This window comes from Carettochelys insculpta, chromosome 16 (genome assembly GCF_033958435.1).
Source record: "Carettochelys insculpta isolate YL-2023 chromosome 16, ASM3395843v1, whole genome shotgun sequence".
Classification (NCBI taxonomy): domain Eukaryota; kingdom Metazoa; phylum Chordata; order Testudines; family Carettochelyidae; genus Carettochelys; species Carettochelys insculpta.
Genome location: NC_134152.1, coordinates 33,624,244 through 33,648,533, shown reverse-complemented (window position 1 = coordinate 33,648,533; position 24,290 = coordinate 33,624,244). Strand labels below are relative to the sequence as shown.

Sequence of the window (24,290 nt, the reverse complement as noted above, 5' to 3'; positions counted from 1 at the left end):
AGGCAAGTCCATCCCTATTTCAGCTATCTTTTCTTGTTTCTCCTCATCTTCTGAAGCAGCAGTAACCACCTTCCCCTTTTCTCCAAAGTCCTGCGCCATCTGTCTCCTACATAGAATCATAGACGTACAGGACTGAGAAGGACCTCAGAAATACATCTAGTCCAATGTTTCTCAGTTTTGTGAGCAACTTGCAGGTGTGTCATGGGCGTTTGGAGAAATGCACTGACGTAGGTGTTGTGCATAAAAATTTTATTGGTTGGGATTCCATGGTCTCAGAAAGTTCCAGAAAGGTCCAGTCCCCTGCACTCAAGGCAGCATTAAGGAATATACAGTACTGTATATATAATGCTCTGGCCTTGCCTTTATTCATTTGTCCTCCCAGCATGACTGAGAGCCCCCTTGGTGCACCATCTTGTATTCTTACTACCAAATGTGTACATGTACACACTGGCTTTCTGTCCCTTTCCAGTAACGGAAATGTGAAGCATCCACTGCAGCCTGGGCTAACAGCTACTGTGTCTTTTAGCTTAGGTAGTTCAAACTCATGGGGGTTTTATAGCTCCAGAGGTCCCAGGATGAATCTTTGTTGCTGATGGCCCTATTCAGCAGTATCCCGTTGGGCGCATGCTCCTCGTGTGGAAATAATGTGGGTTTTGCTGTAGGAAGAAGAAAATTCTCTCCATTTAGAAAAAACTGTTTGTTCCAAAAGCCACCCTGCCCTTTCCACAATGTCCTGTCTCCTGCTTGTTCATTAAAAGGCTGAATCGTGTGCTAATGTGAAGACATATATTGGTAGCCTTTTGCAATATTTTCTAGAAGTAGGTAATTACAGACTTAGCAAAATGGGACTGTTTTCTTGCTAGTGTTTAATGGCTCCTTTTGGAGCTGGTCCTGACTGTGATTTAAATGTGTTTTTTAAAAGCTTGCATCAGACCAGCCCAACCTCCCCAGGAATTAAATCCACAACGGCCTTTTTCCTTCTGGTTTCGTTCATTGGGGGCTTGGCAAAGCCTATAGCTCTAGGCTTGTCAATTGTCTCTCAGCAAGGTACAGTGTGCACTAGAGAAATCCCACCAGGGCCATATTTCAACCACAAGGCCTCTGTTAAACTGTGTGCTTAGAAATGAATAATTTTGCTCTAGTTTTTATACAGACTGGCAGTTCTTCTTTGGCTGCAATTCCCAGGAAGAAACATTCAGCCGAGCTGACAAATTTTTCTTTTTCGTGTAGCTTTGTTTTTTGATTCACTTGCTGTTGATGCCAGAACATGAAAAATCTTTTAAATGGGAATCCACACAAAGTCTTGCGGGGCAAAGCCAGATGATCTCACAAGGTCTCTTCCAGGTCATACAGTTCGGTAAACTGCAGAGGAACTTGTTTGAGATCTTTTGTCTTGCTCTCCTTCTTTGACACTGCATGTGAGTATCAGGAAGGGGATTATGTACAAATGGACCCTTGTTAGTCATTGGAGCAAGCCAAGTTACATGGGCTGGCTTTCCTGATAGAACCACGAGGGTGGGTTACTATCGTTGGCCATGCCCTACAGCTGAGGGAGCAAGCTGTGCTCTGTGAATGTGTTGTTCACAAAATTGCCAGCTGAGTTAGACTGGGGGACTCATCTACTGATGATTCCATCAGAGAGCAGAAAAAAAGCAGCTTGATCTTCAGATTTTGTCTTAGGAATGGTGCAAAGTGATGGAGACATCAAAGAAAAAAACCAGAGGTGGAAACTGACAAGATCAAAATTCAAGTATCAGAGCTGTGTTAATCTGTATCCACAAAACCAATGTGAACTCCTGTGGCATGTTGCAGACTAACAGATTTTTTGGACCATAAGTTTTCATGGCAAAGACCCACTTCCTCAGATGCCCACAAAAGCTTAGCTCCAACATATCTGGAGATAGACGTGGGTCTGCCCCACGATAGAAGTGAGTCTGTCCCACAAAACCTCATCACCTGTTACATTATTTTGTTAGTCTGTAAAGAGCTTCATGACTGCTTTTTTCGTTTTGTTAACATACAGACTAACATGGCTACCTCTCTGTTACTGTCCAAAAAGTCTGTTAGTCTATAAGGTGCCACAGGACTTCTCGTTGTTTTTGAAGATCAATATTTGTGTGGAGCATCTCTTACTAATGTGTGTGACTGCAGAACTACTCACAAAAAGGAAAAAATAAAAGCTCCAGAGGTGCCATAATGGTCAACTGAAAAACTATCTCAAACCTGCTGTTGAAGGCCAGCCAGTCCCTCCAAAATTTTCAGCTGTAACAGCTAGTATATTGTAATTCTTCATCTGTGAAACAAAGAAACAAAAAAAAAGATAAATAAAAAAACCTTAATCCTCTCTCTCAACCTGTTTCTTTGGCTGTACCACTTAGCGATGCGCAATTAAAGGAATTAAGTTCATCACCACCTTGATGAGAGCGGTGTGTGTCTACTGAGACCATGCTTGATTTGAGCAGGCACCAGTTGAGAAACTTCAGAGGCCATCTAGTGCAACTTCTCTGTAGCTGTGATGGATCAGTTGCACAGCCCGCTGGAGCAATGCCCTCCTCCTGAGCTGACCGCACACACAATGAAGTTGTTTAGGAGAACTTTACAAGGCAAACATTTGTGCTCCAGCCTTTTAAATGACTTCAGGGGAGTCTTCTGGGGAGCACACCCAGGTAGCTGAAAGCCAAGAACCAGTGTTCCAGCCTGGAAAAGACCTTTCAAAGAGAATTGCGTGACTCCGGGCTCGGCTCTTGCATGCCGAACCTTTCAGCGTAATCTGGTTACTGGTCAGGGTCCCCTAAATCCAGTGGTACTCCTCTTGGCTGTCTAGTTAGAGGGAGACACTAGGGGCTGAATCAGCTCAAAAACTGAATTCTCCCATGCCAGAGGTGGTCTCTGATGAGGCAGTGTGTGTGCGTGTCCATTCATCCAGTGCTTATCGCTTCTGTGGAGTGTCTAATCCGGGGTCAGTTCATGCCTGTATTGGGGAAGGTGTACAAAAGCCCTCAGTATTGGCCTCATTGCTCCCACTGAAGTCAGTGGTGAAATTCCCATTGGCTTCAGTGGGAGCAGCGCTTGGGCAATGCTGAGGTGCAGACAGGGCTGGCAACAGCTGTCAGGGCCCCCTGGAAAGGGCAGCACCTCAGGCAAAAGGAGTGGGGACAGGAGCAGTCTGCCCTCAATGCTGCCTGGAGACTGTCTCCTCCAGCCACCCCTCAGTGGTGCATGGACAGCACCACACAGAGCTCTGGAGGCAATTTAAAGGGCCCAGGCTCTGACCACCGCTGCTGCTGCAGTAATGGTGCCAGGCCCTGGGACAGCTTCTCCATTTGCCCTTCTCCCCATCAGCAGCCTGAGGTGCAGCTGAGCAGCTCAAGTAAACTGTCACACTTCCCAGGAGTCCTCTGGAGCCAGGGTGACAAGATGTCCTGCCTTTATTGGGACAATCTGAATTATCTGGGGCTTTTTCTTGTAGGGGGGCCTATTACTTCCCTCCCCCCGGCATCCCTGTCCCAGGTTGTCACGCTTGCTGTCTGGTCACCCTATCTGAGGTAGCAGTCTGTGGTGTCACAATAACGTCTACCAACTGAGTTTCAGTCCTGAGAGTTTTGGAAAAAAAAACCCCCCCGCCTCCATGTTAGGTAATAAATTATTGCCAATGTGTTTTCTGCAAGAATCGTGTGCGTTTCCATGTAGTGTTTATAGACCATTCCAGTATAGAGATGTGTAACTGGAAGCAACACGACTCGACAGAATTGCTAACTAGATGCCATGCAGGAGATGCACCACAGGCCAGAAAGATGTCCCAGCACGAAGTTTAAAGGCAAGCCCATTTTCCAAGCCACTGGGGAGCCTGGCCTGATTTGCAGAGATAACAGACTGACAGCACAGAGATGAAAATCACTGGCTGCTGCTTAAAGGTTTCCTCACGAGGCACAGACCCTCTGCTCCCCAGCTTGAAATGGCATGATCTAGACCTGTTTGCTGAAGATATTGACGCAGGAGTAAGCCACAAACTAACTGTCATTAAAAACTGATCTTTAAAGAAGAAATACAGGCCAGTGTTTTGGACAGAACGGGTGTTGTATCTGCATAGCCTTGGTGGAAATGGCCTGGAGAGACATAATTCCACACTTGTCATAAAGCCCCGAAGTCTTAAGTCTTCAGTTGTGATTATAATCTCTTCCTCCAACTCTCTCTGCCTGCAAGCTGTTGCTGCTAACTTTACTGACAAAAACCAGCTCCCCAGTCGTAGCATTATCTCAGCACTGCAGTTCAGGTGCCGCTCTGAAGGAGCAAGGTCGGCTCAAGTCTCCCTCACTGCCAAGTGTCTTCTGAGTACAGACTCTTCCTAAGCAGGCAGGATGAAGGACAGGGGCATGGTTTGATTTTTCAGATCCCAAGCTGAGTTTGTGGCTCTCGCCCCTATATCTTTTTGACATCTAAACCCATCTGCTTGAGAGTTGGGATCTTGGAGAGGATAGACAAACGGGCCTTGTGGGATTCCATATCTGAGCCACTTCTCTGATTGTAGCAACACTTTTACGTTTTGCAGTGAGACTCACTCAGTGAGGTTAGGTGCTGACGTGATTACAACAGTGCTGGTGGCACCTATGCTCTTTATAAGGCGTTTCAGTGCAGTTCTAATATCTATAATAAGGATTGGCTCATGTCGTACAGTAGCGTCCACAGGCCCTAGTCAAGATCAGGCAGTGTGGCTAACAGCCTTGCCGAACCCCTGGCAAAGTGATGGCGGGGGTGGCGGGGGTGATGGCTCTGTGTGCCTGGAAGAGGCAAGGCCTCAGGCAGAAAGGGCAGAGCTGGGGCTAGTCTCCACCAGACAGCCTCAGCACTGCCTATAGTACGCCATGCGGGGCTCTGGTTGCAATTTAAAGGGCCCAGGGCTCCATCCACCACCCAGCTGGCAGCCCTGGGCCATTCTGAATTGCTAGATCCTGGGAAAGCTGCCCCCTTGGTTCTCACCTGTCAGCAGGCCTGCAATCAGGGCGCCACTGTACGAACACAGCTGAAGAAACCGTCCCAGGCCCAGCTTCCAAATCACTTTGCAAATGTTAATTGATTGATACCCACAACAGGTAAGTCTCATGGTCCCAATTTTAGTGAACAATGCAAATGTCAAGTGAGGCACAGCGGGGCTGAGAGATTTGCCAACAGTCACTCAACAAGTCAGAATTGGAGCTGGAACTTGAAACACACTCTCCTATGTCCCAGGTGTGCTCTCTACCCATGAGACGACATGGCCTCTCTGGTGGGATGAAGTGTGTGGCTGGCCAGAGAGCTAGCATTAGTATCTAAAGTGGGTTCAGGAAATTTTCTTCAAAACCTTCCCTTTGTTGGGCAAGAGCAAACATTAACCATTAAATTCGCCCTTCACTGCCCTGCAGGGTGATGCCAACAGGTCGGACACGGATGAGGACAAGACATCTGCCAACTTTGATGAGGATTTTGAGAAGCTGAAAGACCTCCGCGCAACAGGTAGGAGGAATCTTGAGTTTCTTTCAGCAGTGTGGAGAGCTGTGCCATAGGGCTGCTTCCAGAAGCCCTGTGGAATAGTGTAGGGCAGTGTTTTCCATGTGGTGGGTCCCAACCCACTAGGGGTCCAATCAGGGTCGATCTTCTAGGAAGTATATACATACCCACAGAATGGGAAGGGACCTTGAGAGGTCATTGAGACCAGTCCTCTGCATTCATGGTAGGACCAAGCACCATCTAGACCATCTCTGACATGTGTTTGCCTAACCTGTTCTTAAATATCTACAGTGATGGAGATTCCACAACCTCCCTGGCCTGTTTATTCCAGTGTTTAACCACCCTGAGAGGAAATTTTTCCTAATGTCCAACCTAAAGCTCCTTTGTGGCAATTTAAGCCCATTGCTGCTTGTCCTGTCCTCCAAGGTTAAGGAGAATATTTTTCTTCCTCCTCCTTTTAACATCCATTTAGATACTTGAAAACTCTTATCATGTCCACTCTCAGTCTTTTCTTTTCCACACTAAACAAACCCAGTTCTTTCAGTCGTCTCTCACAAGTCATGTTTTCTAGACTTTTAATCAATTTTGTTGCCCTTTTGTGGACTTTCTGTAATTTCTCTGCATCTTTCTTGAAACATGGTGCCCAGAAGCGGACACAATACTACAGTGGAGGCTTAGTCAGCATAGAGTACGGCACAAGAAATACTCTGCATGTCTTTTTTCAACACTCCTGTTAATGCATCACAGAATGACATGGGTGTTTTGTTTTGTTTTGTTTTGTTTGGTCGGCAGTGTTACATTTTTGTCATTTTTTTCTTTTAATTTTCAGGATGGGGGTTTTTTGGTAAAACTTTTAAGTGTCTTTTGGGCCTGTACCCAGAACTCTTTTGAATCAATGAAATGGCAATCATCTGGTGACCCAATAGGATTTCACTCTAGATAGAAACAGAAGTATTTCAATGGTTAGAGTCAGTGGGAAAGCTGGAGCAATCCTAGGTAAGTTAACTGCCCAGCCACTCGGCTCAGTTGGAAAATTCCAAATACCAGCTTCTCAGATTTGTCTTCTCTGCAAATGGACAGCCAGCAATCCACAGAGCAATCTAACTTCCTTTGTATAAACCCTTTGCAGAACTACTTTGAATAACAGGCCTATTCCAAGCCTGGATGGAAATTATCACTTCTTTTCAGAGAGTTTACAAATAGAGACCAGAGCTGAAGTCTCAGCATAAACTGTGGGGAAGGAATAACTTGACCATCTCTAATCTTCATAAACCTTCTAAATGCTGACTTGTGTATGAACAACGTAAGGTCATTAATGATCCCATTATAAACCCAGTGGCCTGTAAAATGTGTTTAGACAGAAGGTGCTGTTCTGGTGCAGATTAGCAAATTTTGGCCTTCATCTTCCACCTTATGAAGGTATTGGCAAAGTTTCCATTGAGTTCAGTGCTTTATGGTCAGGCTCTTTGTGTGTAAGCAGGTCAACAAACTGATGTTAAAAATACAAGGGAAATGCCTGATAAAAGTTGGCATCAATGGAGAGCTAACAGGGGCAATAAACCCCTGGGCTTTCTCAGCACAGTAACCTAACTAGTTGGTGGTGGAATTATTTCCAGAACTAGTGGAACAAGTGTCAAACTGTTCTTTTCTCCTCTGTACAGCAGATGGACTTTTCCTCTCCTCTCTCCCAGACTGCAGCTTCTGAAATCATTAACCAGCATCCACTGAGCCAAAATTAAATAAAGGGTTGCTCTCAGCTCCAGACCTTGTATTTGAATCCAGGCTTTGACGACAGAGTATTACAGTGCAGAAGGAGTTTTGTTTTCTAGCTTCTTGTTTATCTTCATCACAAATACAGTTGCTGTAATTTTTACTGAGTACACTATTTTGCTTTCTGAATAGCTCTGATGCTGCGTTGCTGTGACAGCCCCTATGTCTCAAGAAGAGGTCCCTTTACACTTAACCAAGAGCTGAAATGATATGGTCATAATTGCTACCTTTCTTTTTATTAGCTAGCAGCGACTATCACGGAAAGTATAAGGATTGCTGCTGTAGATGTATGTATGTTTTAAGGTGCTTAGCATTTCCTGTCCCTGTAAATGGATGACGAACGATCACAGGTATACATTTGTACCGTGCCTCCTTCTGCACAGGAACTCAAAGCACTTTACAAGTCATGAAATCTCTGCACCACCTTCTCCAGGAGAGAGGGAAGAATAATTTAGCCAGGCTGGAATTTGGCTCGGCCATGAGGTCTACTAGCTGTTTTCCTTTCAGGGAAAAATAATTACCATACAACCTACCATTCCAACCCCAATTGCTGCTTGAGCCCCTGCAATGCCTTTTGTCATCCAGTAGGAGGTTCAAACCCAGCATATACTGATGGCCAAGCAGACTGGAACTCAGAACACCTGGGTCCTATTCCTGGCTCTGCTATAATACCTGTCATCAAATTCTAGATACAAATACAAAATCTGGAGTTGAGAGTAACTCTTCATTTCCTTTGGCTCAGTGGATTTGGCTGAACTGCTAAGTTACCTTGGACAAGACATTTGGCCTTGCTGTGCCTCAGTTTCTCCATCTGTTCAGTGGGAATAATTGTACCACCCCCTATTTAAAGCAGTTTGATGATGATGATGAAGAGTGCTATGTAAGAAATTGGGTTTATTGTTAAGATTGGGGTTGATCTTCTTCCTCTTGAAGGGACTGGCAAAGAGTAAGTATGCTCCTAACCTTGAGTTTCTATCGCCTATGAAAAACCAGCCTGGCATTGGTGGCACTAAGGAATTTCAATTTGACCTTCCCTCCAGTAAATTCTGTTGGAGATGAATGTTATTTGCCCGTTTCAAAGCTGCTGCTTGCTGTTCCCGGCTAAGCTCCTAAGCCGAGATCTAACTGCGTCTTCCTTCTTTCCAGAGATGAAGATGTACTCCCTGGCCATCACCCCAAACGGGCATGTGGAGGGCAGGGCGAGCATGCCTCCTCCCATCATCATGCGCACTGCTGCTACTCCAATGCCTACGCCAAAGTGCTCACCACACATGGATTCGGTGCACACTTTCGTGGACTCCAGGAGAGGGAGCAGTGCTTCAGTTGGTCCCCTGAGCTACGATCAGAAGTCCTTGGTATGTTCCCAGTATTAGCTGTTTCCCCCTATTGTAGATGATCACACAGAAGGGGTATAAGTGTATAATATTATAGACTGGGCTGGTAGCATTGCTCCTGATTAAGGTTGCCCAGTATTTCCCATTACAAGAACCTGTGTTCAGTGGCCTGTAACTTTGGCAAAAACTCACCATTTGGGTTGAAGTTTGCCATGCTGAGTGTCCACCTCAGGCTGAGTTGCTTTGGGAAACTGCAGCCAAAAGAGGTTAGCCATGTCTGAGAGCTAGGCTGGGGGAAAATACATGATTTGCTCCCATGTTAAAATATTCTGAGGACCTTACCTTTGCCGGGTTGGACTGCCCCATACTTTGAAGCTAGGACTTGAAATTTAGCAGGGGCTGGGTCAGGGATATGGTCTTTTCCATCCTTGTGACAAGGCTCCCATGGACAACAACCTCCTGATACCCCTGATTCAACCCCAGAACACGTCATGTCCATGGACTGAATGAGGACAAGGCTTCCGTGGGGAAAAAGTAATATGTGATCATGTAATTAAAGAAGGTATAATAATGCGCATCACAAAGAGATGTCATTAAGGGTGCCCGTAGGCAACCTTCACTTTGTCATTTACTGATCTTTGTGCCCATGCCTTTGTGGCCTTTGGGGTTGGTGAGATGTGGAATGTGTCTAGGTTGTCTGTAGAGCTGATCACAAATCGGAATTGCCAGACAGTGGGAAATTCTGAAATTTTGTTTTCAGATAAAAATTCAAAATAGCTAAACCTGGAGCAGAATGGAAAGGTGTGAGAACTTTGCTTTGGAAATGTTCTAATGCTTTCTTTCAGGTAGATGTTAATCTCTGCATATCATAGAGCTGGAAGGGACCCAACTCCCTGGCTGGACTACATCGCCCATGAGGCGTCATGACTGTCTGTCCCATGATGCCCTGCGACTCAGCAGTGATTTTTTTTAGCTGCCTCGTGGTGTGTGGCGGAAATGAAGGGATTGGTGGGACGGTGCAGTCCGGCAGTAGGGGGCATGATGAAATAGGGCAGGTTGGTCACAACAGAAGCAGTAGAGAATACAGAATTGCCAATTGGACTGCCAGGTGCTGAGCTGGGTGGAGTGTGTGGCCTGTCGGCAGAAGGGTGACAGATAGGGAATGGCTAGGACAGCCAAGGTGAGTTGGTGGTGCTGTGGTCACTGGAAAAACTAGGGGCTGGGATCTTTGCTGCTTCATTCCCAGAAGGCTTAAGGAAGAAGAGGTTGGTGGGTGCTGCATGGATGGGGGACTGGAACTCATTGCTTCTGAACAGCTTCCTTTAGTTATGAAGGAAGGGTGAGGAGAGGGGATGAGCAGGCTCGAGTGACCAGATGCAGGCAGCCCCGGACATTACACCTGGGCACTGCCTTGGTGTGGTTTCATTTGGCGTTTACACAGGCAAAACGCTATGTTAAAAAACACTTTCTTCCTGGAATGACTGCACAGCCCCTGGGCATCACAATGAGGTTCACAAAGCATCTAAGGGTGGTGGCCTTGCCGGGCCTGAATTCCTTGTGGCAATTCAGTGATTGGCAGGATGTGATGCCCTACATGTGTGTCCACAAAAAACCATCTTGGAATGATTGTGAAGGAATGGTCTTAGATGGTACTTGGTCCTGCTGCAAGGGCAGGGGACTGAACTCGATGACCTCTCGAGGTCCTTTCCAGTTCTAGTGTTCTATGATTCTTTGATTCTGTTTCTCAATGATTATTCGTCCCTCCCAGAGCAGCTCTGCTTCTGTTTATCATACAAAGGCCCCTTATTGAGGAGAACAAACCGAGACCAAGAGCTGCAATAATGGATTATCGTTAGGGAATAACTAACTGTCTGAGGGGAGCGAGATGGCTGGAATTGCGGAACAGGCAGTAGATTTTGTTACAGTCACGGCAATGCAGTGCGTAGGAAGGGAGGTGAAAACAGAAGGCTCAGAGTCAATAAACAAAGCAGGTTCCCATCTCTGCTTATCTGCCCTGTTTTTCACTGGGTAACTTTAATATTGGGTTGAAATCAAAGCAGTGGCACATGAATGCACTTTGTGCAGTGTGCTGAGGCAGACCCGTTATCACCTTTGGTAAGCGGCTTAGCTGAGGTAATGCTTCCAAAGGGAAAACAGAGATGACTGTTATTTGTCTTGGTTTTACATGGGATTGTTGGCTTATGGCTTGAGTCAGGACACATGCTGCGCCACCACCCAGTGGAACAGGAAACACTGAGATGAACCCTCATTAAAACCAATGGGAACACTTAAAGCCATCCGCTCTGTTTCTGGGCCAGGAGGAAAGTGTTAAGAGAAAAGGAGATTTCTTTCTGGGCTTCGCTGCTCTGACCTTGAACACTTTTGTGCCAGGAACTATACAGCAGTGCAAATCGCAGTTACAAAATAATCATCAGAAATTTAATATGGGGGGAGGGATCCATATGAGTACAGAATTGAGGAAAAATAAGACTGTACAATTTTCAAAAGCATTTAAATGCATAAGACCCCTTGAAAGCCAATGTGATTTAGGCATTTAAATCTCTTAGGTATCTAAAAAAATATTACCCTGTGGGAACAAAGGCTTAAGGATGGACCCATTTTTGCTGCCCAAGTGGTGTAAAGGGATCTTAGCTTCAATGAGAAGTGGACCCTTAAGAACTGTTTGTGTGATTTTTTACTGTGACACACAAGAATGTATTTCCAGTGTGCTAACCCCAGGCCTACCATCTAGCTGATGTGTGGCTGTTCCACTGTGACTGATTTCTCTGTAAAACAGGACCCCATAAAGTCGCCTATAGAAGGGCACTCTGACCCCTGGAGGGAAGTCCATAAAATCCTCTTCGGCTGCATTCCTCTGCTTACTAAGAGATTCCTGGGCCTAGAGCGGATGTGGATGTGTTAGTTGTGCCCAGGATACGTGGGGAACGAATTGTAATTCTGGAAAAGGGGAAGTCCTCTGAGAGTCCTCTTGGTACCAGGGTACTGTGACTGGTATGCCCAGGCAGGACAATGTGTGCTTCCTAGAACCTACGTGGGATTCTAGAATCCTACCTTGTGCAAGATTCTAGCCGTGCTGAGGGCGCCCTTAAAGGGACGCCTTTGATGAGGGCACCCAGGTCCCTTATAAATGCCTCAACAGGAGGGAGTCACAGAGATGAGAGAGGCTGCAGAACAGAACTCCAGCGTTCCCAGCCCAGCGTCATAAACTTACCAGTTCTGGCCCCTGACAACACCTGCCATGTTCCCCCTCTGTTCTGCTTAACTGTATGGCTCTCTTCCCTCCGGAGCCTCCTTCCAGTCTGTGCCGTAACTTTTGGGGCTAAATTCCTTCCCCTCTGAGCCATTTCCTGCTCCCTTCTGCTGGAAGGTGAAAGCTCATGTGCTTGTTCCCTCTCGCAGTCCAGCCTCCGCAGCTCACCATGTACGAACTGGGCCCCCAGCAGCAACTGGGGAAGTCGGCGCTCAAGCTGGAACAGCCTTGGCAGGGCTCCAAGCCTGAAGAAGAAGAACCAGTCAGGGGAAAGAGAGTCCTTGCTCTCTGGGGAGGGGAAAGGGAGCACGGATGATGACTCCGACGATGCCAAGTCCAGCACTGTCAGCAGAGCCACCCTGCACCGCCGGGCAGAGTCCCTGGATTACAGGAGCTCCTTGGATTTGCCTGAGCTTCTCCAGCTCCCCACCCTGCACCACTCACTCAGTATCAACCCCATGGCCGTGCTGCCTGCAGAGTACCAGGACTGCAATGGCAAAATGGTGCAAGTACCAAGCGAGTTCTTCCTGTGTATCGACAACCACAAGGATGACCCCTTGGACTATGACGACGACATGGACGATGTAAGTTGCTGCGGAGATTGGGCAGCTCTGGGGTTAGAGAGCCTTTCCTCCGGAAGGTGTTCATTCAAATCCTGGGCAAAGTCGGTGCCACCTACGGGTAGTGTCCCAGTGCCATGGCATCCATTTCCCCAAAGAGTGTTAGTGACTGATCTATAGGTAAGGTAAAGTGTCCAGGTGATGGGCACCCTCCGACAGGAGCTACAGTCCCTGGCTCTCACCAACCCCCATTTCCGGACTCCCTCCCAAACATTAGCTGTTGTGATCTCAACCAGCGCTCCCTGTAAGCTGAGCACTTGGGCAGCCACCCAGGAGAGAGTCAAGTGCCACCCAGCTGATTAGCAGAACACCCGCAGCCCTCAGCCTGTGTTTCTCATGGTGGTGCACATCACCATATGCCTTGGTTCACATAACAAAATTCATTCCACGCATGGGTGGAAGAATTGGAGGAAACCTTGAGCTCAGCCAGATTTCACCCTGCACACCCTGGGGGAAAGGTCAGTGCAGAGGTGCCCCCGTACCCCATTGAACAAGAGTGATGGGGACTTTGGAGGCTGCAGATCACAGAAAATCACATTGGTGCATTTCATTCTTTGCCTGGCATTTCTGCTGTCAGTGAACCCCCACTCTCAAAGTGGCGCCTGACCATGGCACCCATGGTTTGTATCTGAATGTGTAAATCAGCCCCTGGGCGGCTTGGAAATAGCTCAGCACCTCCACCTCTAAGCTCTCTCCAAATAGGAGGGCCTCCCTGGGCTTGCTGTGAAATGCAGGGCCCCTCCATCACAGGCTTGCTGGAAATGCAGAACCCTACCCCAGTACTCACTTGGAAGCCGGGGGCCTCTCCTTGGGCTTGCTGTCCATTTCAGGGCCTCCCTTCCCCAGGCTCTCTGTGTAGAATGGATCCTTTCCCAGGCATGTTCTAAAACAGGTCAGCAACCCCCAGCACAGGTGCCAAGAGTGGCGCACGAGCCAATTTTCATCAGCACACAAGGTGGAAGCTCAGCCCCATCCCTTTTCCCCCATGCAGCCAGGAGCTTGCTCAAAGCCATGCCCCCTGTGGCTTAACAAAAGACCAGCTAATGCTACCCACCACCCCCTCAATGATAAAGGTTTGCATCTTAAGTTATTTATTAAAGAAGCTGTTATAAGTAGGTACATTAGTGACTTTAAGAAGTATCACTGGCACTCGGACCTGTACATAGAGGTCAACAGGTCGAATTTCAGCCCTCCACCTCGGAACGGTTGCTGACCCTTGCTCTGAAATATGGTCGCCTTTCTGGGGCTTGCCCCATCTACCCATTCCATTTGAAATGGAGAACTGCCTCGTCCCCTTTGTCTGCTCTCCCTCAGCTGCACAGGCCCTTCTGTAGGTGCAGGGCTGCGTGTGATGCTGTTGACTACTGCGAAACCCTGCTTTTCCCTCCCCTGCTCTGTCCCACGTTCAGAGCTCCAAGCGCCCCTTGGGTTTGCTCAGAACCATTTGCAAACTTTGCCCACCTGACAGCGCGTTTGGCGCTCGGGGGAAGCATCATGCATCTCAGTGTACAGGGCCATTGGTGTGCAGCCCTTTTCCTCTGGCTTCTCAGCGCGGCGAGTGCTAGCTCAGCTGTCAACTCCTCTGGCCCTGCTGTGGCTCTTCTTCCAGCAAGTTCCGCCTGGCGAGGAACAAGGTGGCCTGTCCTGGTTTGGTGGGTGGCCCAGAGCAACTCACCATGCCCTTTGCAAGGGCAGCATTTACCCAGTTGCTCACCAGCACCAAACTCAGAGCCCTGGAAGCTGTTAACCCTCCCTCATGACCTCTCCAGGGCCAGATTCCTATTTCAGGGACTTAGCTCCAGAGCTGCTGTGAAGGGAGGATGAAGCACAAAGGATTCCAGTGACTGTTGACTCCCAGTTTGAGTTGTCTGATTGGAGTCACAGCGTTACTACCAGGCTCATCCCTGAATTAGACAAACTAGCCGCATGTCAGCCAGCATAGAGGGTAGCACGTAAATTGGCCCTGATGTACAGTAAACCCCCGAGGTACATGTAACCGAGTTGCACGTGTCTCAGGTTAACGCAACTGCTGCCACTGACAGGAGAGGTTCCCCTGCTCCTGTTAAAGGTGGCAGCTGCTCATGTCAATGGCAGCAGCTGAGAGTCAGGCTCTCAGCTGCCACCACTGACAGAAGTGGGGAAACTGATGAAGGCACCAACCCTGGTCAGTTTCCCAGCTCTGCAAGCAGAGAGGAGCCAGTAGCTAGGCTGCTGCCTGGTCCCCGGCTCCCTTTCACTGGATGGAGCTGGGAAAGTGACCAGGGCTGGTGCCCTCATCAGTTTTCTGGCTCCCCCATGTTGCACAGGAAATTTGACTTATGTGGGGGTTGCAAGAACGCAAACCCTACGTAAGCCGGGTGTTTGCTGTAATTAAGGTGACATGGTTAGATAGTTTAGGCACAAGATCTTGGTACTGCAAATAACCAAAACAAAACAGGATTTTCAGTGCCTCTGAATAGGGGACTTTATACAGTTGCTCAAAAAATTCAGAGATGAGGGATTAAATTAATTAATTCATAAGCACTTAGTGCAGCACCATGAAGCCTGGATACTCCTTAGTCCTCCCGTGTAGTGGAAAGTTGGGGTGACAAAATGTGACTGGATTGGTTTCAGATTCGGCAAGCACACAGAGCTGCTGCTCACTTTGGAGGGAGTTCTGAAGGAGGAATTAGGGCTTCAGGATTTGACCATGTGCGCAGGGTTCATGGAAGTTTCCCTTCCTTGTGTAGAGTTAGATCTTTACCAGCTTGCAGTTCCCAATCCCAGCTGCTGGTCTGAGTGTCAGATTCCCCCGGATCAAGACTTTTATTTTACCTTTGGCTGTGTGTGTTCAGTGTATTCCATGTTGTGTGGCTCTTACTCACTTCCCCACATGCCTGACAGGAGGGTAAGAGAGTGTTTGGGATAAGGCATTCGACTGGGACGAGAGGAAGTGTGAATACAATTCCTGGCTTAGCCACAGACTTCCTTTGGCGCTTTGCCACGTCACTTCATTGTGGTGATGGGGACCATCAAAATACACCGGGCAGAATTTGGCTGTGAATAGTAAGACCCAACACCCTCCTGTCCACAAACCACCTACAGAGCAAAGAATTCAGGGGGGCATTTGAAAAGGGCAGAGGGACAACGTAGGCTAAAGAGCCAAGGGAACTAAAGAGGAAAAAAGCAATTTCTTTGTTCTGTCTAGAGTTACTGCTACAGGATTCGCAAAGCCCTGGAGCCCTACAAACCAGAGTGGTGCAAGAATCATGAAGACTGGTCCCTCTACTCGTTTTCCCCTCAAAATCGGTAAGAAGCTCCAGTCCACCATGTTGGCTGACAGCTGAAAACGAGGGCTTGGGAAGAGCTCGTTCTGTTGGGCAGGACAAACCCAGCCCTGACTGAGGGGGAAGAATTCTCTCAAGTTTCTCTTTCTCTCTGCTAGCCATTCAAGTGGGTTTTACCACAGCAGACACTGTTCCAGAGTTCAGTTTTAGTCAGCCTGTCCTTAAGCAATACTCTTGGGTGGGAAAGGACAGAGTGAGAACATCAGAAGTTGACCACTTGTGCTCGAAGTAATGTCTCTGTGATAGGCAGAATCCCTGGACAGATCCGTCAGCACAGTGGCAAGAAGTTGAGGTGATACAGTTAAAATTATTATTGCTACACCTTGTTTTTTTCATTAATGATTAGTGAATCAAACCATGCACAGGAAAGTCCTCTCAGCACCTTGAAGTAGGGACCATCGACAGATTTAAACCAGTCTCTCAGGAAAGGAAATTCTAGTCGGGGTTGAGTTCCAATCTTGGTGAGCAACGCTGACTTCTGGCCATAACCTCTCCCTTTCTGCCTCTTTCCCTCAGGTTTCGAGTGATGTGCCAGAAAGTTATAGCCCATAAGATGTTTGACCATGTGGTTCTGGTCTTCATCTTTCTCAACTGCATCACCATTGCACTAGAGAGGCCTGATATTGACCCTCACAGCACGGTGAGCAGCCCCCCCCACCCCCCACCCCCCCCCGTCCCTGCATCCATAATAGCTTTTCCATGGCCTCATCCGGAAAGGACCCTGTGGGATGGAGGATGTTTGATTTCTGCTGTTTAAATGACTTGCTTCCTGCTGTTGCTTTCTGTTTTGCAGGAGAGGATATTTCTGAGCATCTCCAATTACATCTTCACAGCAATCTTTGTGGCTGAGATGATGGTGAAGGTAATTATGGGTCTGTGCTAAACTTGCCGCCCACAAAGGGGTCTGGCCTTTGTAGTCTGAGAGATAAGATGAGCTGTATTTCACTTCACGTCCCCTATCACGTACAGCAAATAGGCATAAGGCATGAGGATGCAATGAACAGGCCACAGCTTAAATATCTTTCTTCTACTGGTCCTAGGTCGTGGCCCTTGGCTTCTTCTCTGGGGAAAATACGTATCTCCAAAGCAGCTGGAATGTCCTGGATGGGGTCCTGGTTTTTGTATCCATCATTGATATTATCGTCTCCATGGCGTCAGCTGGCGGAGCTAAGATTTTGGGTGTCCTTCGCGTCTTAAGATTGCTGCGGACCTTGAGGCCTCTCCGGTACTTTCAACCTGGGCAAAATGGATTTGTGGGGCTTGGGCTTGTCTACATGGCACATGATTGTACATCACACCATGGAGTGAATCTGAAGTGAAAGTCCCAGGCAGCCTTATTTTGAAATAAAATATTCTGGAAGACCTATCCTGGGATAGTTTATTTCAAAATAACGCAGCTACACACAAAATGCATTTCGAAATAGCAGTCAGCATCTACACACAGTAGAGCATATTTCATAATAGGGCCATTGGAGGTACTATGGCTGATTTTAAAATAGGCTCTATTCCTGGTCAACACAGCCCCTCATTTGAAATAGGCGCTCTTCCTTGTAGAATGAGGTTTGCCAATTTTGAAAGAAGCCAACCACTGTTTCAAAATTATTTTGAATTCACAGTTGCTATGAGCAGATACCAGGATAGTTATTTCGAAATAACTTTGCTGTGTAGACCTACCCCCAGCATACTGCTAGTTAAAATCATAGTAAACTAAGCCATATTCTGGGACGTTCACTGCATTGTACCAGAGTCCACCGTGCAGCTCACAGGTGTGCCGTCGATTCACACCTGTATCATGCAGTAAAATGCCACATAGACGAGTCCTTTGTGTTGTTCTCATGTATCAAGAAGTTTGAAAGGAACGACTTTATCCTTTAAAACAGTGACTGCCCTCTTGAAGGTAATGTGTGTAGCACTTTTCATCAGTAGTCCTTGAAGCACTTCAGAAAGGTGATGGACATTGTCTCTCATTTACAGGAGGGGAAACTAAGGCAAAGTAAGGGACTTACCCAAGATCACTAATAATAGGCCAAGTCTCCTGAGACCCAGTAATCTAGCATGCAAAAAAAAAAAAAAGAAGCCTCAATTAATTCAGTGCATTGCATGCACTATGTAAATTGCCATCGTAATGACAGTGAATCTTACTTTATGGCATCCTGATGAAAATGCTCTGCTAGAACAAGAGCTGATAATGATGGGGAAAGTAATGGTATTTTACTGGGCCATAAAAATTTACTCTCACCACATATGAGTGTTAACAGAAATTGGCAAAGCTGATTGTGCTCTGGGATGGAAAAACAAGTAATTGCTCTTGTAGAGGATGCTTCCAAAGTTGTAAAATGTTGGTCACATGTCTGAATTAAATCCAAGCTAGGCTCCTTCTTTCCTTCAACATCAGAGACCAAGGAAGCTATGAAAAGGGCAAGGTTGTGTTTTCATGAAGATTTCCAGGCCAGCTTTGCAGTGCCAAGCCTGGTATACACTCAGGGTTGAGCCAATTTAGCTAAAGGTATGATTTTAGACAGGTTTAGTTACACTGGTCCAGCCTCCTGTGTGGACTCTCAAATTGTGACCTTAGCTTTGATCTGTTTATCTTGCACTGATGAGTTTACAGACCCAAGCCAACCAGTATAACTAGTCTGAAACCAATATGCGTGTCTACCCAGTAAATTAATGCATTTGTTTTTTAAACCAATTTAAACCAATCCAGCATAGACAAGCTCAAAGCAGTGATGGAGAAATATCTGAGCTTTCAACTGAGTAATATTGGAAGTGAAGGATTGTGAACACCAAGTAGTTTTTGGTACCTCTATTGTATAAGCTCATTCTCAGCAATTGTTAGGAAGTCCAAAATGACGGGTACTTTGTCTTCACCATTATCTAGGAAAGCTGACTTGTTTTGGGGCAAGAATTGTTATCAGACTCGCACTGTGTGTATGATGAATGCCTTCCTCATGCTGCATTTTTATCATAATTTTACATATGAGGCTGGTTCCCTAATCCAAGTGATGTGTAAGCAACCTTACAGCCATTCCCAAGTGAGTTTGCATTGGCTAGGAGTGAATTGGCAATTAAACAGATGCTGGCAATAATTTGATAAGCTTCAGCTTCTGTAGTCTTTTGCCTGCCTGTGTATATCTAATACCACCTAGACATAATGCAGCTGTTGGCTAGAAAGACAAAAGGTGAGGCATTCAATATTTGAGGGACTTTGTATTTTGGTTGATAGCACAGTAATAAAGGGACAGAAGAGTATGAATCCCAGGGGAATTCTTATCGGCTTGCTTTGTCTTCTCTTATTTTGTTTCCTGGCCAGTAAAAACACATGCACTCTCTCATCATATTTCTTTGGAAACAAGACAGGTGCTTCCAGAAACTTGCGGTCCTCAGGAAGAAGAGTTGTTTGCCTCCTCCCATCACACTCATAAGGGAGAAAATCTTGTTTAGGCCCATTCCTACCTAAGCAACTGCTTTTGTGTGTTCTCTGGTTATCTCCTAGTGACGATATCTAATTCATTGTATCTAATTCATTGCATGTATCTAATTCATTGCTTCAGTCCCTCCAGACTGATGTCTGAATTTATCTTTACTGCTGCCCTCTTTAGGGCATGTCTACACGGCAGCGTTATTCTGAAATAAGCTTTTCCCTGTCTGCACAGCCCATGTTTCAAAATAGCTATTTCGAAACGGGGGCTGTTTTATTGCTATTTAGAAATAAGCATGGTTGCATTGTGTAGACACTAGGATAGTAATTTCGAAATAACAGATATTATTTCAAAATAAGTTTGCTGTGTAGGCATACCCTTAGGTTGCAATCTCTTGTTTGTTTACACCACCTAGCACAATGGGGCATTATCTCGGCTTGGCGGTTTAGGATGCAGGGTCGTGGCTGCCAGCCCCCAGCCCTCGGGAGTGGTGAAGGGATCAGATAAGGGTTGTGGGGGAGATGCAGCTCAGCACCTCTGATTCCAGGGAACATACAATTTCTCTGTCCCATTATTTGTTGCTAGCTTGAGAGAACAAATCCTACTTAAAAGCTCTTCACTTAGCAGCAGTATAAACTGTTTGATGTTACCTGTTGCCTGGGCAGCCCCAGGCTTACAGCATCACCTTTTTATCCTCTATCCCTTCTTCCCACATCTTTGCTTGCCTAGATTGTCAGTCTCCTGGTCCTTGAAGTGTGAACTTAGCCATGCAAAATGAAGCCACCCACAAGGACTAGCCTTTACAAGTCTCTGACGTTTTTCAGTCAAAGCCTCCAGCCTCTTAGAAAAACTTCCCCAGGCCTGTGAGGATGTTTGGTGGCAAATGCATTTCTCAGGCCCACATCTCCTTCCCGTGCTGCTGGAAATCATGTGCCTGGATCCACTGCAGGGCACCTCCTGGAAGAAAAAGGGATCGGTGCTGCTCCTTACTAGGGTGACCTCCTTTCGTTATGGAGCTGTCGGCCACAAATCGCTTTGGTCTCTCAGTCAGACAGTTTAGGTCAGAAACAACCCCTCCCTGCCGACCTCCTGTGAGAAAACACCCCTCCCCCTTAGAAATGGTGTCTCGTGGCTCAATCCTGCCAAAGGTGCTGAGCACCAGAGACCCGGAGCAGTAAAGTACGTAAGCCTGGGCTTAACTAAGTACTTGAGGGGTCCCCGTGACAGCACCCGGAACGTGTGCTTGAGCCTGGATTGGGGCTCAGGGGCTGAGTACAATGGGAGATTAGTACAATGCCTTCCTGAGCATTTGCCAAGGTGGCGCGTGTGAGGAATTTGCAAGAGACTTGTGTGGTAAAGGCCTGAGCCCAAGGCTGTGAGCGGGGCTGGGGGCTACCTCACTGCGCCAAAAGGGGCGTGGCTTAAGGCAGTCCCTCCCAGAGGCCCTCCCCTATGTTCCCTCAGAGCTGCATGTGGAGCAGAGACACTGATTCAGCGTTCCAGACACCACCATTGTTACATCAGCAGTGGTGGCTGGAGCTCCCAGCTCCTTTGAAGTGCCAGGCCCTGGGTCAACTGCCCCGTTTGCCCCCTGCCCTTGTCAGCAGGCCTAGCCATGAGCCACAGCGGCAGTGCTCTAAATCTGCCTTTGCCTTCAGAAGTCCCTCACATACGGACTGTCACTCGTTCACCCCGCGGATTGTGTTTCTCAAGCTGTAAAATGGACCCTAAGACCTGCTTTCCGCCAGGGCTGTGAATTACTGCCTCTGTGCTGCTAGGAAGACTTTTGCATGCTTAATGCTTGGGAGCAAAGTTCAGGTTTGGAATAGGCTGGGATGAAAGGAAGCAGGTGGTTGCCCCAGTGCACAGCTTCTGCAAGAGTTGGCTCAGAGGCAGCAGAAGCCGGCAGGGAGCTGTGGACCCGGCATGGGATAGGACAGGACCTGTAAGACGTTTATAGATAATTTCACATCTGGATATAGAGCCAGTGCATGGAACCTCTGCCATCCCAGTGGTACAGTATCCTATCTCCAACAGCAACCAGTATTTCAGAGGTAGTGCTAAAAACAATTGTGAAATAACTTGCTTATAAGAGATATTCCTTCCTCACCTTCATCAGCCAATGACCTCGCCCTGCAGTGTGCAGGTTTATACATACATTTTTATGCTATCTAGTACATCTGTAAATATTCTCCCTGTCTATAGAAACATCTAATCCTTTCTGAAATCTAGCTACGCACTTGATCTAAGTGAAATCTCATGGCAGAGAACCTCACAGGTTTCACTATGTACTGTGTAAATGGAGTATTTCCTTTTCAGTTTGCAGTTTGAATTCCACCCCCTCTCTCTCTGTTCCAAGGTAGTGAATTGGCACATGCAACAGACTCTGTGCCCAGGGCACCCTGCATAATGTTGTTACCTGACCTCTTTATTTTTTAATTGCCAGACGACTACATTCTGACATTGTTTAAGAATAAAGGCCTGACTCCCAGATACACTAAGGGATGCCCTTTCACGTTCACTGGCTGTCTTTTTAAGACCCTCTGTACAGTTCTAGAAGGGTGAAAGGTGGTCTTAGTGTTAATGAGCACCAGGTGCTGTGTTTCCACCTCTTGTGAATGCAGAGAAATGTATCCAGTGGAGAGACATCGGTCTGTGTGTACAAAAAGCCTTACTAGCCCTAAGAGAAGAGCTGTCTGTGAACAGGTACCATTTTCCCAGGGCGTTAGGAAGCTTAATTGATTAACACCCGTGCAGTGCTTCGAAATCGATTGATGGAAGGAACTATAAAATACTGTAGCACAATCTGGAACTCTCCCATCCGGCAACATCTGTAATCCATCACGATTTTAGTTAGCTAGATAACCACAGGTCATGGGTGCGGACAACTCTCCCATGATCCCATAAAGTTTGTTTACAGCCACCAGTCCTGGCTCTCAGTGTTCTGGGCTGTTACTTAGCTGAAATTTACCCCCTAAATGTCTTCTAAGAACCCAGCAAGCAGTGGAAGGATTGGTAATGTGCTAGACAATATTGACCCCCCATGGTCTGCCAAATTCTCTCATCCAGCACTGGTCAGGTCCCAGCAGTGCTGGATGAGAGAGGTACAACCTTGTATATATGATCTAGTACAGTAACAAAATGGGGTGGGGGGAAAGGGTTATGTCAGCCCGACTGACCATGAGAAGGGGGAGAAATAAAGATGGAGTTAGACTCAATGACCCATGCAGTCCCTTCTAACTCTGTTGTTCTATGGGTCTCTGATGAGTGCCAAGCTTTGTTCTGCTGTTTTTTCCCTAGAGTTATCAGCAGAGCCCCAGGTCTAAAACTGGTGGTGGAGACCTTGATATCATCCTTGCGGCCTATTGGCAATATTGTGCTTATCTGCTGTGCTTTCTTCATTATCTTTGGGATCTTAGGGGTGCAGGTAAGACTCTCCCTCTGTAACCAAACACTTTATTAGAAAGTCCCTTCTCACCCTCCAGCAGGATAGAGAGGTCCTTCACAATAGGCTTTCCCCAGTTTTCTGGGGCAAGCCATTCCATCCCTTCAGGGATCCAGAATCCTTCCAACCCAGCTGAGGAGTTTCAGGCTTTGTGCTTGAAGAGGTGTACCTCATCTCAGGGGGGTAAGGAGGGACTCCCAAATCCCAGCCCAGACAAACAATGATCTGTCATTGGAACTGAACAAAGTCACCATGCTGGCTTTCCAGGATCTTTTTTTTTCCCCCCTCCTCTTTAATTTCAGCTCTTTAAAGGCAAGTTCTACTACTGCGAAGGCTCAGACACCAAAAACATCTCCACTAAAGCTGACTGCATCAACGCGCACTACAGATGGGTCCGGCAGAAGTACAACTTCGACAATTTAGGGCAGGTAAAGTAGTTCTTGTTCCAAGAGTTTTCTGTCTCATTTGTCTGCCAAGCTATCCTGCACGTGGTCCCCTCCAACACAGAACTTCTAGCCAACCCATCGTCAGGTCTCCAGTTGAGGCTTCATTTATGTAAAGGGAGCTGAGAATCTAGTTTCATTACTCACGCAGTGGAGTGCCATCAGTTCAGATTACCGTGCGTGGAGTAAATAGTCTCAGAGGGGCAGCTGTGTTAGTCTGCAGCTTCACAAATAACCAGCAGTCCTGTGGCACCTTAGAAACTAACATATTTATTAGGTCATAAGCTTTTGTGGTAAAACCCACTTCCTCAGGTGAATGGAGTGGAAACATGGAATCCAGGGTTTATATAGTAGGGTGGGGAGGGAGGGAAGGAAGGAAGGAAGAAAAGGGGTAACCTGTCACTAGCTGGACCAGTTAATGAAGCAAATTGAGCAGGATGTGTCCCATTTCTGTGGATATCAAAGGTGGGGAACTGCTCTGTGGGAAGGCTGCACAGAGTGCACCATGCTGAGCACCAGTGTAAGTATCACAAGTGTGACCTATTGCACAAGCAGCTGACTGTGTGAACACACAACAATGGTTTCCCTTCAGCACCCTCTGATGCATGATGTAAATTTACTCTGCAGAACCTTGCCAGTGTAGACATATCCTTCATTCTGCCATTTCTCTTTGGTCTTTACAGCCCTATCTTTCCACTGCTCGTCTGAGGAGCTCAAAGAGCAAATGAGTCCACCTTACTCCTTCCTGCCTGAGGAAGACCAAGAGGAGATGAATAGCAGCAAAGCTGACCTTTATATTATTTCTTTTCCTTGCAGGCGCTGATGTCCTTGTTTGTCCTCTCATCCAAAGACGGCTGGGTGAACATCATGTACCATGGCCTGGATGCTGTGGGAATTGACCAGCAGGTAGAAATAGAATACCTCAAAAAGTTTTATAGTAAAATTTAGCATTCCTGGTCCAGACAAGTATGCACAGATCAGAGCTGTTAATGAAATTGAGTAGCTCATCCGGGTAGTGACCTCTTCTATGGTGCTAGTTTTAACAGTGGGCTCCAAAGCAGAAGCATGAACCTGAGCAGCCTGAGAACCACAGCCGAGCACTGACAGGTTCTTCAATCAGGCCTCTGTTGTCTGCAGGATACCATCTGGGTGTGATGAGTGTAATAGGGCCCAGT

The 24,290-nt window shown here is 47.0% G+C and overlaps 1 protein-coding gene across 1 annotated transcript in view; it reads left to right on the top strand.

Annotated features, from left to right (window-relative positions):
- The window catches only part of CACNA1H (calcium voltage-gated channel subunit alpha1 H), a 493,948-nt gene that overhangs the window by 411,664 nt on the left and 57,994 nt on the right, over positions 1 to 24,290 (top strand). Inside the window, exons 15-24 of the mRNA XM_075010231.1 lie at positions 5,400 to 5,490; positions 8,401 to 8,609; positions 12,009 to 12,443; positions 15,667 to 15,767; positions 16,322 to 16,445; positions 16,599 to 16,667; positions 16,846 to 17,030; positions 22,528 to 22,654; positions 22,975 to 23,100; positions 23,932 to 24,021. Of these exons, the coding sequence (XP_074866332.1) occupies positions 5,400 to 5,490; positions 8,401 to 8,609; positions 12,009 to 12,443; positions 15,667 to 15,767; positions 16,322 to 16,445; positions 16,599 to 16,667; positions 16,846 to 17,030; positions 22,528 to 22,654; positions 22,975 to 23,100; positions 23,932 to 24,021 (1,557 nt within the window). The remainder of the gene's footprint in view (positions 1 to 5,399; positions 5,491 to 8,400; positions 8,610 to 12,008; positions 12,444 to 15,666; positions 15,768 to 16,321; positions 16,446 to 16,598; positions 16,668 to 16,845; positions 17,031 to 22,527; positions 22,655 to 22,974; positions 23,101 to 23,931; positions 24,022 to 24,290) is intronic.